The following is an 18,533-nucleotide window of genomic DNA, read 5'->3' on the forward strand; positions in this document are numbered from 1 at the left end:
ATGGAGGACCACAGGACCAGATGAGAAGGATGGAGGACTACAGGACCAGATGAAGAGCGGCAGTCTCCTTTCTTTCAGTGGGCTGAGTAAGTAATCCCTCACTAAGACTACAGAAGTATCAGTACTAAGATTCCATCATTGGAGGCCAGATTCAACACAACAATGTAAAGGTCGTATAGTTGAGTTTAAAGTATTCATCTCTTGTGTTTGTGTCTCACAGGGCAGGACTCCTCTGTGCTTTTGGCTCACTCGTGGGGCAGCTGAGAGTGGACGTCATCTAACCCATCATCCCAGGAAGACCCAGACCCACCACAGACCACTGAACCACTCTCAGCACCCCAGAGAGTCAGAGACCCAGTGAGTACGGTGACGTCCTCCCCCGACACCACCCGCTCCACCCACCAGCCGAGAGGACGAGGAGCGTCCCGTCCCCACCGGCACAGAAGACGTAGTTTGTCTCCGTCTGCTTCTTCTGTGTTGGTGGGTTTGGGAACACAGCATGTTCATGTAAACTGTATGTATACTGTTTATTTACAGAGTAGCGCAATAAAAATCAATGTATGACAAACTTTCTAAATATGTCTTTTTATCGAAACAATATCAAAATATTTCTGATAATCTGACTATGTATGACAATTAATATACAATAAATATTGTGCCAATTATAATTTAATATCTTTTTGATTTTCATTTGACTCAAAGGCATTACTGTTAAGTATCGATAATCATAATATTACATGTTGATATAAATAAAATGGGGAAAGCTTTAGATTACGGCCCCAAGGTGCAGCAAAATTCTTCCCAATTTCATTCAAACTAAATCATAAATAATTGAAATCTTTACTGATTGTTAACCAGTACAGAACGTAATGATACATACATGTAGGTGCAAGGGAACAAGATGTGACGTTAATGAATAATTAATTAATTATTATCATTATCATTTTTTTATAACACTGCTGTAGTTTATTTCAAAATGATCATATAGAATTTACCAACACTGGAGAGGCACAGATGATAAAATAAAGAACTACATAGAAAATAACTTCAAGGTACATTTGTGTTTTTACTTTGCAACAAACCAAAGTAGAGGTAGAAGAGTACTGTCAGGTATACTGTTGGCCTAAATAGGTCATTGGAAAATTTGAGTCATTGCACAATATCAAAATGAAATTATGATATGACGAGGTCATCTTGTCGTATCACAGTTACTGATAGGTCTGTCGTTCAAATGTTTAAGCAGCCAAAAGAACACATTCCCCATTGCTCAAATTCTGAGAGAGCTCAGTGACAAAATTGATAACCTGCAAGTTCAACGTCAATCGTTCTGCTGTCCTCGATGGAGCAATAACGGGGTTTCAGATGGCTCTCCTAGGACCCAAATAAAAAGATGTCCATAACATTTTCAGTTGAATTAAATATTCCTAATGAGGTTGTGGTGACTAGTCTTCAATGGGTTCCAATGAAATGATCTGCTCATGTATTTCTTTACTTCAAGGCGGTTTGGCCTCTGGGTGTGCACCAGGTCAATGACTGGATCAATCAACCCATCAATCAATTATCTTAACTACGTAATCCCTTGTAAAGTCATTTGTCACGGCTCATCATAAATTCAGGAGGAAGAGCAAAGGGAAGTCAAAGGAACACTGTTGTGCTATCAGGAACACAAATCAATCAAAGCATAGTTGTCAATATCTAAATGCCAATAACAGCATGTGTTGAGGCAATGACAAAGACTAAACTGCAAACAGTGGAGAGATGATCAATACGTGGAATTGGAATCTATTGCTGAAGCAGTGGTTGGGTCAAAGACTTATTGAGATATTTGGATCTGACTCCTTTGAAGTTAGACCCACAGGACCACAGAATTGGAGACACAAAACAATCTGTCCAGTCAGTGTTTTCTCCTCAGAATTAAATATGGCATCTCAGACATCACCAGTTGTTTGCGTGCTGCAAAATGCGACCAGACGCAGTACATCCTGGTATTTGTGGCAAACTGCATTTGATATACTATGTATTAGGACATACTAGATGTTTTTCTGCCATATTAATAGAATGGAGGTATGGTTATTGGAACACACATACATACACCTTCACTAAACCACTGAACTGATCAGTGTTTAGTAAAAGAAATGCAACACAAATGAGCTTTTATGTTGGTGGTTTGGGAGTTGACCAACAAATCCACTAAAAGAGGAGATGTTGGTTTCCACAACTCTGCACTACTACACACATGTGAGATAAAATAAACCCAAGTCAGTGTGCAACAAAGTAAAGCACATGATGACCCTCAAAATGCTGTGTGATAAATTACAGCGAGCATAACATCATTAAGATCTACAATAGTAGCCAGTTTGGCTCTGTGTTCAATAGATCGTTCTGTTGTGAGACACTTTGCCCAACAACACACGTACCCATTTGAAAACATGACAACAATTGTACTGTATGACTGAGAATCACACATTTTTATTACACCTTCAAATTGAACAATACCGCACCTGCTACCATGCCAATGTCATGAGAAATGGTGATTTCCTGGCTGCAGGTGATACAACACGGCGCTTACTGGTGCATGCTGCTCTCTGGTGGACTAGTACATACTGTATAACCACTTTACTCAAGAAAGGTAATTTCATGGGAGTTCTTTAATTGTTATTCAATCTAAGTCACACACAATTTAACTAGTAATTATGAACTGTTGTTGAGAGGCAAGTAAAGGTTCTGAGTTTCAGGTGATATGTCTCGGCTTCAGGGCTGGTGTTAACATTGAAAATGGGGTCAAGGAGAGTGATATTTTCTTAAAGACATTGACAAACCTACGCTTCTCTTTCTGGGCAGGCTGAAATGGGGAAAACACACACTGCAATGAAGTAGAAGATGTAGGTCTAAGAGTATTATTGTAAGTTTATCCTAAAACAGGCAAAAGCCGGAGCTGGTTTCATTGATAAAAACCTCCATATTTCTTGGCTTTTAGTGATACATAAATTCCACTCCCCATTTAAAATGTCTGTCCAGGCTCAATAGAAGATATGATGAGAGTTCTGAGAGATGCCAGGTGATTGGTTGATGACCTTGATTGCTGATTGACAGCACCTGTGAGGAGGCTGTGTGTTGAGTCTTGTGGTGTATAAAACAGCATCTCGACTGTTGCTCTCGACTAACCTGCTCTCTTATTCAACACAGCAGCTATCTGTAAAGTTGCAGCTGACATCTGTGTCCAGAATGGGTGAGTTATCACCTATCTTGTATTTGCTGAGGCATTTATGTGTCATGTTCTGAGTAATGTTGCATCTCATGAACTGTAATGTTTCATTTGTGAGATTTCTGCCCTGATGTGTGCTCATTTCCAATCTTTAATCCTTGGTTGAGCCACAAAGAAAGTGTTGATCGTGTATGCCCACCAGAGCACTGGCTCGTTCAACGCTGCAGCCAAAGATGCTGCTGTGGAAGTTTTAGCAGGTCAGGGCTGCACAGTGGCAGTATCGGACCTGTACGCCATGAAGTTTAAAGCCACTACTACTGCTGAGGACATCACCGGTATATCAATATCTCCCTGGTATTAGAAGAAGTTTAGCTTTTTATTGAACTTCAGAATTAAATAAAATAATTTGTCTTGGCAGGAGAAGTCAAGAATGCCGATCACTTCCGTTATGCAGAGACCAAACTCGCATGGGAGGAAGGAAAACTGTATGCTGACATCACTGAGGAACAACGCAAACTCACTGAGGCGGACCTCATCATCTTTCAGGTGGAGGCTTGGTGACAGTAATGCTTGTTCGCTAAACTTCTCTTAGCTCAAAGCTAACACTTTGCCTTACTTCTCAGTTCCCCATGTACTGGTTCACTGTTCCTGCCATCATGAAGGGCTGGATCGACCGGGTGCTCGCACTGGGCTATGCCTACTCCTCAAGAAAAGGGATACAGCCAGGGAATCTTCAAGGTAAAGGCTCAAATCAAGTGGTTTGCATTACTAGTCTGAAACTGTTGCATCTATTTTTCTAACTTGCTTTTTTTCTACACAGGACAAGAAAGCAATGCTGTCCTTCACCACTGGGTCTCATGAGTCCATGTTTAGTGCAGATGGTATTAATGGAGACATGAATGTCACACTGTGGCCACTACAGGTACTGAATCAGAATATTGCTTCAACTCGGCATTAAAGATCCAGAGTGTAGGATTTGGGAGTTTAATGGCATGGAATATATATTAAGCCTGATGTTTTATCACTCTATAAAACTAAATCGTTTTGGCTAGTGTCGCATGAGAACTTCATATCTAAAGAGGGAGTTGGGCCTTTGCTTGTTTCTACTGTAGCCCAGAAGGGACAAATCTAACACAGATTCTACAGGTTTCAAGCTGTAACCCCCAATTGGACGACGCTCGTGCTTAACACTGTTTATCTCTCTATCCAGACTGGCATCCTGCACTACTGTGGCTTCCAGGTTATGGCCCCTCAAATCTCCTGGACTCCGTCTCACATTCCCTCTGAGGAGCGCAGCACCATGCTGGCGTACCCGACTGCAAGGTGTCCTGGGCGAAAAACCACTTTCCTTCACTCCCATGGACTGCTTTGATGGGGAGAAGGGTTTCCAGCTGAAGCCTGAGGTCCATGAGAAAAATGCCACCAAGGAGTATGGACTGACGGTTGGGACCCACCTGGGAAAGGCACTACCACCCAACAACCAGATGAAAGCTGGGGTCTGAAGACATTGGGGCTTCTGTATTTCCTTGCATGACATTAAAATAAAGGCTAACTTGAATTATATTGCCGTCTATTACATGAGTTTTTGATGCATATACAATGTCATGGTTCAAATATGAAGGGCAGATTTCTTGTACTGAGTTTTCTTTGCATGTACAAGTGGCAGAGTCAAGAAATGATGTGAAGGACTCTTGAGTGCCAGTTTTTCTGTCTTGCAAAGGTTCACTTTAAAAATCTGCTTTTTGTCATTAGGATTTCTGATAAAAGCAGATTTCTGTGTAAGATCACTGGGTTATGATCGATGCTTGGTATGTATTTCAAAAACTATTCAAGCCAGATTCAGGAAACCCTACTTGGCTGACAAAATATAGTAAGCGGCTTATTATCCCGATAAGGACAGAAGAGAAGAAAATTATAATTAAAATTATAATAATTTTTTGACTGTATAGTAGCTAGCATACCGTATATTAAAGGCCAAATGTTGCCCTTAAAAAAAAAAACTACAATGGCTGGGAGCATATAAAAAGACCAATTACTAAGAGGGCTCAGTCATGTCAATATGTGATTCTTTATTTTAAGTTTGCTTTTGGTGCAGAATAGGTGAATCTCATTATTTTAAGACCATCTGTTGCCAGGAAACTCACAGCCACAGGTGTCTGCTATAGCAGACCGTATGGCCCCATTATAACTGAACTGGGGAAATGTATTGGTCCTATAGAGATAGAGATATATATAGATAGAGATATATATAGCCAGGAATGCTATTAATAAAAAATAAGAATAATCCATCTTGAGATCTGTACGCTATGCCTGATGTTGCATAACTTGTTTTGTACAAGCAGGTTCAGATGTTTTCAATACATTAGGAACCAAAAAATAAAGAGGCCTCTTATTACTTTCTGTTCTCTTTAGTCAGAAGATGAAATAGTTCAAGGAGGATGAATCAGCCCACTTCTAATGTGATGTTAAAGCAATCTACAATTAAAAGTTGCAAATGATTAGATACATGCAGTGTTATTATGATCCATAAAAGTGACACACACTTGCTTGTGAGCACTTTTAGTCACCAGTTTCACATTTCACTGTCTCACACAAAACTTGAAACAAAATGTAGACGAAGTACAAATTACTCAAATTCAGTTTATCCGTGTAGTTAACCTCAACGTTTGTAACGTTACCGGACTTAAAGTGGTATTTCAGGTTCACAACCGGTCTACCTGAGCTCCTGTTGGTCTGTTTATGGACATAATATGAAGTATAAATCATCTGTAAAATCGTCACAATCTCAGTAAGATATTAGTCAACCTCTGAGGTTTGAAAGTGAAGGCATTCAAAGTTAGTTTCCAAGGCTAACTACGGTCGGATGCAGGCAGACGAGCTGCCGCTAACGTTAGCTAGCTTGTCAGCTAACGTTAGCGGTAGCTCTTAGCTAGCTTGTCAGCTAACGTTAGCGGTAGCTCTTAGCTAGCTTGTCAGCTACGACTACTATTAACAAACATGTGATGTTTAAGCTCCCGGTTACGTTAGCTAGCTTGTCAGCTACGAACGTCACGTAACCGATCATTTTTACAAACGTGATGTTATAATGTACTATATATATATAGAGTATATAGTACATATATATAGTTGTATTCATTCAAGGCACAAACATTTTTGATTTAATTTATTAAGGTGACAATTTCTATATTACACATCTTTCATGTACATCAGCAATTAAACAGGAAAAAGAAAATATAGCATTACCATAAACCTCTTAAACTTTTCTTTTAGAAAAGAAAAACTTGTTATTGACACCATTTACAAGTTGTTTTCATATACAGGTGAGTGACAGTGGTTTAGTTGCACATGGAGGATTCTGGGAAACAACATAAAAGCAGTGAATTATGATATTCACACGTTTGCCAACTTCTATATCCCTGGGATTTTAATTTGTGATCGACCCAGAACAAGATTAAAACAATACTCTGCAAAAATGTAAATAGGCAACTTCACCAATTAACTTTTAATCATGATACATTCGTTATATTTCACTGATTTTGTCTCAGTAGTTGTTAAGCTGAAGTCACAATTAGCCATCGAAAAAGGCCGTGTGTCATCAGCTCAAGTCTTTTAGCTTTTCCACGCCGGTGCAGTTTCTTCAAAAGAACCAAGAGCTGGCAGGACCTTGGCTATTAAACCTCCACTGTACCACACAGAGACCCATAAGGCAGACTACACTTACACACAAGAGTAAACTCATTCACACAGAAAGAGAAGGGACAAGAATTGGGAGAAGATTAAGCAGTTTCAGACAACACACAACAACAACTGGCTTTGTATCTCTGATCAGCGACATCTGGATGAAGCACAGACAGGAAACAATGATGCCTGAGTTATTTTGCAAGATGTTAATGAGTTGATGCAGTTTGGGATATTAGCATGTTTTCAATGCATAGTTTAGAAATATTTGAATCTATTTTTTAAAGTTTTTTTACAGTTATCAAACGGTTGCATGATTTTTTTGAACATGCCGACATGATATGAGATTTTAGCACGTTTCAATGCACGGATTAAAGGAACAGTGTGTCACATTTAGGGGGATTTATTGGCAAACTAAGACTCCTTGTGTTTTCATTAGCTTAGCTCATACTCATCAACTCAAAAGTTGACACTGTAAGGCCCATTCTCCATCCATTGTGTGCGGTCCCTTTAAGAATTAGGATTTGGGAGTGACTCGGATATGAAAGCTAGTTTATCCGTCTTTCCTTTACAAGCAGGACAATTATTTCTCTCTCTCTTTATTTGAGAAAAGTTCATATTTGTGTTGTCAAATTTCACTATGACCCTGAAATTCTGTCTCTTGTGTTATTATATACTGAATGCAAGCAAAACTACAGAGCAAAATCACACTCTTTCTGATTGAACCAATCTATGAACTGTCTGAAACAATGGATATCCAAGGCCGAAAAAAATTGCCCGCTATATATATATAATCTCTTTCTCCAGCAGAGACGGGTTGTGTAATGTTTACAACTCATAGCTGTACTGAATGGTAATAGAGCACTGAAAGATAAAATAAAAATAACTCTAGTATAATTCAAATTAAAATATATTATATTTAAGAGAAAATAATTCAAATTTCTCTCTTTCTGTCTCGACCAATCACACGCACGCACTCACGCACCCGCACGTCCCTAAATGCCATGGAAACGGACCGGCCTTAGCCTTTCAGAACTTCTGATCTTCACTCTGCACTTGGACTTGAACACGAGCGGAACACTTCTTGAGCGGAACACCTCATGAGCTGAACACCTCTTGGACATCCATACCGTGGAGAGCCGACTCTTTGAGTTTTTAAACTTCTGGAGAAAAGCTACTTGATACGAATCTTTTGGAGAACTAAACTACTGGATCACTACTATCGTGGACAACAGGGGAGCCGGGAAAAGACCCTCGGTCGCCTGCCGTTCGAGGAGGGTCGCCTGCCGAGGAGAGCACCTGCCGAGGAGAGCACCTGCCGAGGAGAGCGGGCTGTGACTTGGACGATAAGCGTGCAGGTAAGACAACTTTTAGATTTATTTTAGGATTTTTCAGTTTGATACATCCCCTTAAATCCTTAAAAGTGTTCTCAGTTTAGAAATCAGTGAAACCTTTTGAGTTTAAAGGTGAACAGTTCACACTACGTATATTATCAGGACTGTTGGGAAAAAATAAATACCGGCCGGCGTTAACGAAACACCGGCCGGCGTTAAAACAAGCTGTGCTGGAAGCAGAGCTGTGCAATGAAAAAATAAGATAAAGGGAAAAAATATATTAAATGATAAAATAGCTATAACTTTGTGATTCTGTTTACCACCACTGGTAAAATGATTATTTGAGTGGCAGAATGTCTTAAATGTGGCAGGATGTCTGTGAAATGTGTTCACAATGTGGTTTGAAGGCATGGAATCTTCCTATTCCAAAATAGAACTTTTTCATAAAATCCTAAATATAGGCTTAAGTTGTGCACGTGGGTTTGTTTTGATTGTTGAAACTTGAGTTATTGTAGAAAAAACATCTGCTCCTTTTACTTTATAATATTACATCAACTATTTCTTTAACATTGAGATGCGCTTTGCTCGTTGTTGTGGTATTTTGTTTACGAGGGACAAGCGAGCGATCTGTTAAGCAACTGTCCGAGACTGCATGTGCGCGTGCACCATCTCCTCCACGCGCTGTGACATGCAACTCATAAACTGGGAGAATAATGAGTTATAAACTAAAGAGGGTACTGTGGTCATGTTGGATTAATGTAGCCATGTTTCACTGTGCGTCATGACGCACGTAGCTCAATGCATATTAAACACGTTCACGGTGTTTACTGCAAACCATTGATCGTTTTGTCCACACAAACATTGAAGTCCTTACAATTGTTTGGTGCAGAATAACTAACTAATGTTAGTTATTATAACGAACTAATGTTCGAACTAACAGAGGCAGAGCTGCACTATGTTTGATATTATTGTTAAAATATTAAAAGGCACAGCCTCTTGTGTGTTGGTGACACGTGTAGTGCGCTCTTCATTTTTTCAAATTTAATCTTTGATTATTCAATGTAATCCAGAAATATTTCATGTTATGAGAAATCCTTACAGTTTTAATTTTTCCCTCTCAGCTGGTGTGAACTACATCATGGAACGTCCTGCACAAGAGGGCTACAGGATCCTCCCGTACTCCTCTGACGACGGAGCAGGTGAAGTATGTGTTGAATATGTTTATTATGTAAACGGTGAGTATGAGGTCAGGCTTGATGTTTTGGTCCCAGCTAAGGAGGAGGAAGAGGACGTGGAGGAAGACGTCGAGGACGAGGAGGAAGACGTCGAGGACGAGGAAGAAGAGGGGGAAGAAGAAGAAGAAGAGGAGGAAGAAGAAGATGATGAAGATGACCCTCTCACCCAGCGGTTACCACCTAGGAGTTTCTGGAAGGGGTTCTACCGCGTGCAGACTCCTCCTCCCTTTCCCGCTGGCCATCCGCTCTCCCTCCCTTTTGGTGTGGAACGTCCTGAAGAGGCTCCGCCCCTGGTCCCCCAGAGGTCAGAAGAGTCCACCAAGAGGAGCAGGGAAGAGGACCGCACGGAGCAGGTAAGTGTGAAGAGGCAGAGGACCGGTGACGTTTTGGTCCCAGCTGACCAGGAGGAGGAAGAGGACGAGGAGGAAGATGTCGGATCCGACTGGGAATACTTAGATTCCTGGTATGACTCCATGTTCGAGGATACAGAGGACGAAGAAGAGGAAGAGGAGGAGGAAGAAGAAGAGGGGGAAGAGGAGGAGGAGGAGGAGGAGGAAGAAGAGGAAGATGAAGATGACCCTCTCACCCAGCGGTTACCACCTAGGAGTTTCTGGGAGGGGTTCTACCGCGTGCCGACTCCTCCTCCCTTTCCCGCTGGCCATCCACTCTCCCTCCCTTTTGGTGTGGAACGTCCTGAAGAGGCTCCGCCCCTGGTCCCCCAGAGGTCAGAAGAGTCCACCAAGAGGAGCAGGGAAGAGGACCGCACGGAGCAGGTAAGTGTGAAGAGGCAGAGGACCGGTGAGGACGACCACGAGGACACAGCGTCCTCCACTTCAGGCCTCTGATCCTCCAAGAGGAGGACCAGAGGAGAGGACTACAGATGGTCTCCACCCTCCACTTCAGGCCTCAGCTTCCCCACACACACAGAGGATACTGGCAGTCGGCTGAAGACAGCGACTCGGACTGGTATAGGACTGATAAAGCACCAGACAGCCTTCCCTCGCGTCTGGCGGGGTTGACGATAGGTAGCATCCTACAGCAGAGCTTTTAAATATCGCTTCTTTATACATCAAGATTGCTCTGCGGACGGCTGCCTCGACGTGTTGGTGCGCATTGTTTTGTTTTTGTCGTTAATTCGGTTTTATGCTGCGATACCCAGAGCTCTTTCACCAGAGATGAGCTCATAAACATCAGGGGAACAACTCCAGCGGACTTACTTCCAACTTTTCAGTTAACTTCTGTGGAATTCCTGGACATTCTCGTCTAAGGTGCTCTCACCGTAACTCATGCAGTGAAGCGCCGTAGGAGAGGCCAACGGGCTGGCGCGCTCGTGCGTCTTCGCACACGTGGATTTCGCACACCGCTGCCGGGCATATTTCTCTCTAACATCCGCTCACTGAGCAACAAACTGGACGAACCTCAGCTACTGGTGGGGAAAGACAGATACTTCTTCATCCTCCGTTTTGTGCTTCACTGAGACCTGGCTCTGTGGAACGATACCGGACTCTGTGCGCCAGCTGACTGGCTTCCAGCTGTTCAGAGCGGATCGCGACACGGAGCTCTCCGGCAAATCGAAGGGTGGAGGAATCTGTTTCTACTCCAACAGTGGCTGGTGTAACGATGTGACAGTGGTTCTGCAGCACTGTTCTCCTGATCTGGAATCTTTTACTCCTTTTACTCCCCCCGTGAGTTCGCTTCATTCATACTGGTCGGTGTTTACATTCCACCGCAGGGCAACGTGCAGGAAGCACAGCGCGCGCTCGACGACCAGATACTGTGTGTGGAGTGGACCAACCCGGACTCTTTAGTTATTGTCCTTGGTGACTTTAACAAAGGAAACCTCAGCCACGAACTCCCCAAATACAGACAGTCTATTAAATGCCCTACCAGAGAGGAGAACATTCTGGACCACTGTTACACCACAATCAGCGGGGCCTAGCACCCCGTCCCTCGTGCTGCACTGGGACACTCTGACCACGTCACGGTCCATCTGATTCTTGCATACAGGCAGAAATTAAAGCCCTGTAAACCTGTGGTGAGGAAATTCAAGCAGTGGACCAGTTAAGCTATGGAGGATCTTCGGGCGTGACCCCCTTCCCCAGTGACGACTCTCTCTATTCTGGAGAATCATCCCCGTCCCCGTGGTACGCTGCAGCCAAGGACAAGGGCAGGTTGCAGCGCGTCATTCGCTCTGCCGAGAGGGTGATTGGCTACAATCTGCCGTCCCTCCAGGACTTGTTCGCTTCAAGGACCCTGAAGCAAGCAAGAAAGATTGTAGCCAGCCCCTCTCATCATCATCATTTCCCTTTTATGCCTCTTGGCATGTAGGGCAGCAACAAAAGTCTTCCACTCCTGTCTGTCCTGGGCGAGTCGCTGGATGGTGCCCCATGAGTGGTTTAGGCTCTGCATCTCCTTCTCCACAGTTCTTCTCCGTGTGTTTCTTGGTCGGCCTCTTTTTCTTTTCCCTTCTGGTGTCCAATGTAAGGCTGTTCTTGTAATATCAGCAAGATCTTTTCTCAACACATGTCCTATCCATCCCCATCTTCTTCTCATTAGGATGGTCTCCATGCATTTTTGTTGGCATTTGTCATACAGTTCTTTATTTGAAATGGTGTTTGGCCAGAAAATGTGCAGTATTCATCTTAAACTCTTGGTGTGGAAGGTTGATAGTCTGTTGAGGTCTTCTTGTGCCGGCCCCTCTCACCCTGGACAAAAACTGTTCGTGCCCTTTCCATCTGGCAGGAGGCTGCGGTCCATCAGGACCAAGACCTCACGACACATGAACAGGTTCTTCCCATCCGCAGTCGGGTTCATCAACAACACTTCTACACTACACTTACATCTCACTTGTTTATAGTCCTGTTATCTGTTCATTTGTGCACTTTATTTTATATTTCACTTTATTTTATATTTTTCTGTAAATCTTAATATGTTTCTACTCTGCACTGTGTTGATTGTATGCACCTCCCCTCATGTCAAATTCCTTGGCATGGCAATAAATGGTTCTGATTCTGACTCTGACTCTGATTTATGGATTTTCCTTTTGAGTAATAATTGATGCTAGCTGCTGAAACCAGAGTAAGTATCAGTGAATGGTTGTTTTTCTGTTGTGTATTTTTCTTTATAAAGTCTAGGTGTCTTTACCAGACAAAGGTAAACTAATAATTACTAATGTTAAGAAAAAGTCTCCAAGTCTCTTTTACTCAGGTATCGATGGCTGTAACACAGGAAGCAACATCCAGGATCTCCCAGACAACAGAGAGGATGTGTTCACTCTGGACCAGATGAGAAGGATGGAGGACTACAGGACCAGATGAGAAGGATGGAGGACCAGATGAGAAGGATGGAGGACCACAGGACCAGATGAGAAGGATGGAGGACCACAGGACCAGATGAGAAGGATGGAGGACTACAGGACCAGATGAAGAGCGGCAGTCTCCTTTCTTTCAGTGGGCTGAGTAAGTAATCCCTCACTAAGACTACAGAAGTATCAGTACTAAGATTCCATCATTGGAGGCCAGATTCAACACAACAATGTAAAGGTCGTATAGTTGAGTTTAAAGTATTCATCTCTTGTGTTTGTGTCTCACAGGGCAGGACTCCTCTGTGCTTTTGGCTCACTCGTGGGGCAGCTGAGAGTGGACGTCATCTAACCCTTCATCCCAGGAAGACCCAGACCCACCACAGACCACTGAACCACTCTCAGCACCCCAGAGAGTCAGAGACCCAGTGAGTACGGTGACGTCCTCCCCCGACACCACCCGCTCCACCCACCAGCCGAGAGGACGAGGAGCATCCCGTCCCCACCGGCACAGAAGACGTAGTTTGTCTCCGTCTGCTTCTTCTGTGTTGGTGGGTTTGGGAACACAGCATGTTCATGTAAACTGTATGTATACTGTTTATTTACAGAGTAGCGCAATAAAAATCAATGTATGACAAACTTTCTAAATATGTCTTTTTATCGAAACAATATCAAAATATTTCTGATAATCTGACTATGTATGACAATTAATATACAATAAATATTGTGCCAATTATAATTTAATATCTTTTTGATTTTCATTTGACTCAAAGGCATTACTGTTAAGTATCGATAATCATAATATTACATGTTGATATAAATAAAATGGGGAAAGCTTTAGATTACGGCCCCAAGGTGCAGCAAAATTCTTCCCAATTTCATTCAAACTAAATCATAAATAATTGAAATCTTTACTGATTGTTAACCAGTACAGAACGTAATGATACATACATGTAGGTGCAAGGGAACAAGATGTGACGTTAATGAATAATTAATTAATTATTATCATTATCATTTTTTTATAACACTGCTGTAGTTTATTTCAAAATGATCATATAGAACTTACCAACACTGGAGAGGCACAGATGATAAAATAAGGAACTACATAGAAAATAACTTCAAGGTACATTTGTGTTTTTACTTTGCAACAAACCAAAGTAGAGGTAGAAGAGTACTGTCAGGTATACTGTTGGCCTAAATAGGTCATTGAAAAATTTGAGTCATTGCACAATATCAAAATGAAATTATGATATGACGAGGTCATCTTGTCGTATCACAGTTACTGATAGGTCTGTCGTTCAAATGTTTAAGCAGCCAAAAGAACACATTCCCCATTGCTCAAATTCTGAGAGAGCTCAGTGACAAAATTGATAACCTGCAAGTTCAACGTCAATCGTTCTGCTGTCCTCGATGGAGCAATAACGGGGTTTCAGATGGCTCTCCTAGGACCCAAATAAAAAGATGTCCATAACATTTTCAGTCGAATTAAATATTCCTAATGAGGTTGTGGTGACTAGTCTTCAATGGGTTCCAATGAAATGATCTGCTCATGTATTTCTTTACTTCAAGGCGGTTTGGCCTCTGGGTGTGCACCAGGTCAATGACTGGATCAATCAACCTATCAATCAATTATCTTAACTACGTAATCCCTTGTAAAGTCATTTGTCACGGCTCATCATAAATTCAGGAGGAAGAGCAAAGGGAAGTCAAAGGAACACTGTTGTGCTATCAGGAACACAAATCAATCAAAGCATAGTTGTCAATATGTAAATGCCAATAACAGCATGTGTTGAGGCAATGACAAAGACTAAACTGCAAACAGTGGAGAGATGATCAATACGTGGAATTGGAATCTATTGCTGAAGCAGTGGTTGGGTCAAAGACTTATTGAGATATTTGGATCTGACTCCTTTGAAGTTAGACCCACAGGACCACAGAATTGGAGACACAAAACAATCTGTCCAGTCAGTGTTTTCTCCTCAGAATTAAATATGGCATCTCAGACATCACCAGTTGTTTGCGTGCTGCAAAATGCGACCAGACGCAGTACATCCTGGTATTTGTGGCAAACTGCATTTGATATACTATGTATTAGGACATACTAGATGTTTTTCTGCCATATTAATAGAATGGAGGTATGGTTATTGGAACACACATACATACACCTTCACTAAACCACTGAACTGATCAGTGTTTAGTAAAAGAAATGCAACACAAATGAGCTTTTATGTTGGTGGTTTGGGAGTTGACCAACAAATCCACTAAAAGAGGAGATGTTGGTTTCCACAACTCTGCACTACTACACACATGTGAGATAAAATAAACCCAAGTCAGTGTGCAACAAAGTAAAGCACATGATGACCCTCAAAATGCTGTGTGATAAATTACAGCGAGCATAACATCATTATGATCTACAATAGTAGCCAGTTTGGCTCTGTGTTCAATAGATCGTTCTGTTGTGAGACACTTTGCCCAACAACACACGTACCCATTTGAAAACATGACAACAATTGTACTGTATGACTGAGAATCACACATTTTTATTACACCTTCAAATTGAACAATACCGCACCTGCTACCATGCCAATGTCATGAGAAATGGTGATTTCCTGGCTGCAGGTGATACAACACGGCGCTTACTGGTGCATGCTGCTCTCTGGTGGACTAGTACATACTGTATAACCACTTTACTCAAGAAAGGTAATTTCATGGGAGTTCTTTAATTGTTATTCAATCTAAGTCACACACAATTTAACTAGTAATTATGAACTGTTGTTGAGAGGCAAGTAAAGGTTCTGAGTTTCAGGTGATATGTCTCGGCTTCAGGGCTGGTGTTAACATTGAAAATGGGGTCAAGGAGAGTGATATTTTCTTAAAGACATTGACAAACCTACGCTTCTCTTTCTGGGCAGGCTGAAATGGGGAAAACACACACTGCAATGAAGTAGAAGATGTAGGTCTAAGAGTATTATTGTAAGTTTATCCTAAAACAGGCAAAAGCCGGAGCTGGTTTCATTGATAAAAACCTCCATATTTCTTGGCTTTTAGTGATACATAAATTCCACTCCCCATTTAAAATGTCTGTCCAGGCTCAATAGAAGATATGATGAGAGTTCTGAGAGATGCCAGGTGATTGGTTGATGACCTTGATTGCTGATTGACAGCACCTGTGAGGAGGCTGTGTGTTGAGTCTTGTGGTGTATAAAACAGCATCTCGACTGTTGCTCTAGACTAACCTGCTCTCTTATTCAACACAGCAGCTATCTGTAAAGTTGCAGCTGACATCTGTGTCCAGAATGGGTGAGTTATCACCTATCTTGTATTTGCTGAGGCATTTATGTGTCATGTTCTGAGTAATGTTGCATCTCATGAACTGTAATGTTTCATTTGTGAGATTTCTGCCCTGATGTGTGCTCATTTCCAATCTTTAATCCTTGGTTGAGCCACAAAGAAAGTGTTGATCGTGTATGCCCACCAGAGCACTGGCTCGTTCAACGCTGCAGCCAAAGATGCTGCTGTGGAAGTTTTAGCAGGTCAGGGCTGCACAGTGGCAGTATCGGACCTGTACGCCATGAAGTTTAAAGCCACTACTACTGCTGAGGACATCACCGGTATATCAATATCTCCCTGGTATTAGAAGAAGTTTAGCTTTTTATTGAACTTCAGAATTAAATTAAATAATTTGTCTTGGCAGAAGAAGTCAAGAATGCCGATCACTTCCGTTATGCAGAGACCAAACTCGCATGGGAGGAAGGAAAACTGTATGCTGACATCACTGAGGAACAACGCAAACTCACTGAGGCGGACCTCATCATCTTTCAGGTGGAGGCTTGGTGACAGTAATGCTTGTTCGCTAAACTTCTCTTAGCTCAAAGCTAACACTTTGCCTTACTTCTCAGTTCCCCATGTACTGGTTCACTGTTCCTGCCATCATGAAGGGCTGGATCGACCGGGTGCTCGCACTGGGCTATGCCTACTCCTCAAGAAAAGGGATACAGCCAGGGAATCTTCAAGGTAAAGGCTCAAATCAAGTGGTTTGTATTACTAGTCTGAAACTGTTGCATCTATTTTTCTAACTTGCTTTTTTTTCTACACAGGACAAGAAAGCAATGCTGTCCTTCACCACTGGGTCTCATGAGTCCATGTTTAGTGCAGATGGTATTAATGGAGACATGAATGTCACACTGTGGCCACTACAGGTACTGAATCAGAATATTGCTTCAACTCGGCATTAAAGATCCAGAGTGTAGGATTTGGGAGTTTAATGGCATGGAATATATATTAAGCCTGATGTTTTATCACTCTATAAAACTAAATTGTTTTGGCTAGTGTCGAATGAGGACTTCATATCTAAAGAGGGAGTTGGGCCTTTGCTTGTTTCTACTGTAGCCCAGAAGGGACAAATCTAACACAGATTCTACAGGTTTCAAGCTGTAACCCCCAATTGGACAACGCTCATGCTTAACACTGTTTCTCTCTCTATCCAGACTGGCATCCTGCACTACTGTGGCTTCCAGGTTATGGCCCCTCAAATCTCCTGGACTCCGTCTCACATTCCCTCTGAGGAGCGCAGCACCATGCTGGCGTACCCGACTGCAAGGTGTCCTGGGCGAAAAACCACTTTCCTTCACTCCCATGGACTGCTTTGATGGGGAGAAGGGTTTCCAGCTGAAGCCTGAGGTCCATGAGAAAAATGCCACCAAGGAGTATGGACTGACGGTTGGGACCCACCTGGGAAAGGCACTACCACCCAACAACCAGATGAAAGCTGGGGTCTGAAGACATTGGGGCTTCTGTATTTCCTTGCATGACAGAAAAATAAAGGCTAACTTGAATTATATTGCCGTCTATTACATGAGTTTTTGATGCATATACAATGTCATGGTTCAAATATGAAGGGCAGATTTCTTGTACTGAGTTTTCTTTGCATGTACAAGTGGCAGAGTCAAGAAATGATGTAAAGGACTCTTGAGTGCCAGTTTTTCTGTCTTGCAAAGGTTCACTTTAAAAATCTGCTTTTTGTCATTAGGATTTCTGATAAAAGCAGATTTCTGTGTAAGATCACTGGGTTATGATCGATGCTTGGTATGTATTTCAAAAACTATTCAAGCCAGATTCAGGAAACCCTACTTGGCTGACAAAATATAGTAAGCGGCTTATTATCCTGATAAGGACAGAAGAGAAGAAAATTATAATTAAAATTATAATAATTGTTTGACTGTATAGTAGCTAGCATACCGTATATTAAAGGCCAAATGTTGCCCTTAAAAAAAAAAAACTACAATGGCTGGGAGCATATAAAAAGACCAATTACTAAGAGGGCTCAGTCATGTCAATATGTGATTCTTTATTTTAAGTTTGCTTTTGGTGCAGAATAGGTGAATCTCATTATTTTAAGACCATCTGTTGCCAGGAAACTCACAGCCACAGGTGTCTGCTATAGCAGACCGTATGGCCCCATTATAACTGAACTGGGGAAATGTATTGGTCCTATAGAGATAGAGATATATATAGATAGAGATATATATAGCCAGGAATGCTATTAATAAAAAATAAGAATAATCCATCTTGAGATCTTTACGCTATGCCTGATGTTGCATAACTTGTTTTGTACAAGCAGGTTCAGATGTTTTCAATACATTAGGAACCAAAAAATAAAGAGGCCTCTTATTACTTTCTGTTCTCTTTAGTCAGAAGATGAAATAGTTCAAGGAGGATGAATCAGCCCACTTCTAATGTGATGTTAAAGCAATCTACAATTAAAAGTTGCAAATGATTAG

General features: G+C 41.8%; 1 protein-coding gene and 1 pseudogene across 1 annotated transcript; both read left to right on the forward strand.

The window, feature by feature from the left end:
* The first annotated feature begins 3,225 nt into the window (after window positions 1-3,225).
* Window positions 3,226-4,707, forward strand: LOC142954380 (NAD(P)H dehydrogenase [quinone] 1-like). Its single transcript, XM_076095344.1, is given in 8 exon segments — window positions 3,226-3,229; window positions 3,373-3,540; window positions 3,624-3,751; window positions 3,829-3,912; window positions 3,914-3,943; window positions 4,026-4,127; window positions 4,416-4,507; window positions 4,509-4,707. Coding segments are annotated over 8 exon segments (807 nt in total).
* A 4,648-nt stretch (window positions 4,708-9,355) lies between these two features.
* Window positions 9,356-17,532, forward strand: LOC142954381 (ribosyldihydronicotinamide dehydrogenase [quinone]-like; annotated as a pseudogene).
* Window positions 17,533-18,533: the final 1,001 nt, after the last annotated feature.

The sequence above is a fragment of the Anarhichas minor genome, unplaced genomic scaffold (assembly GCF_050575085.1).
Source record: "Anarhichas minor isolate MPS153535 unplaced genomic scaffold, ASM5057508v1 ptg000020l, whole genome shotgun sequence".
NCBI classification, from domain to species: domain Eukaryota; kingdom Metazoa; phylum Chordata; class Actinopteri; order Perciformes; family Anarhichadidae; genus Anarhichas; species Anarhichas minor.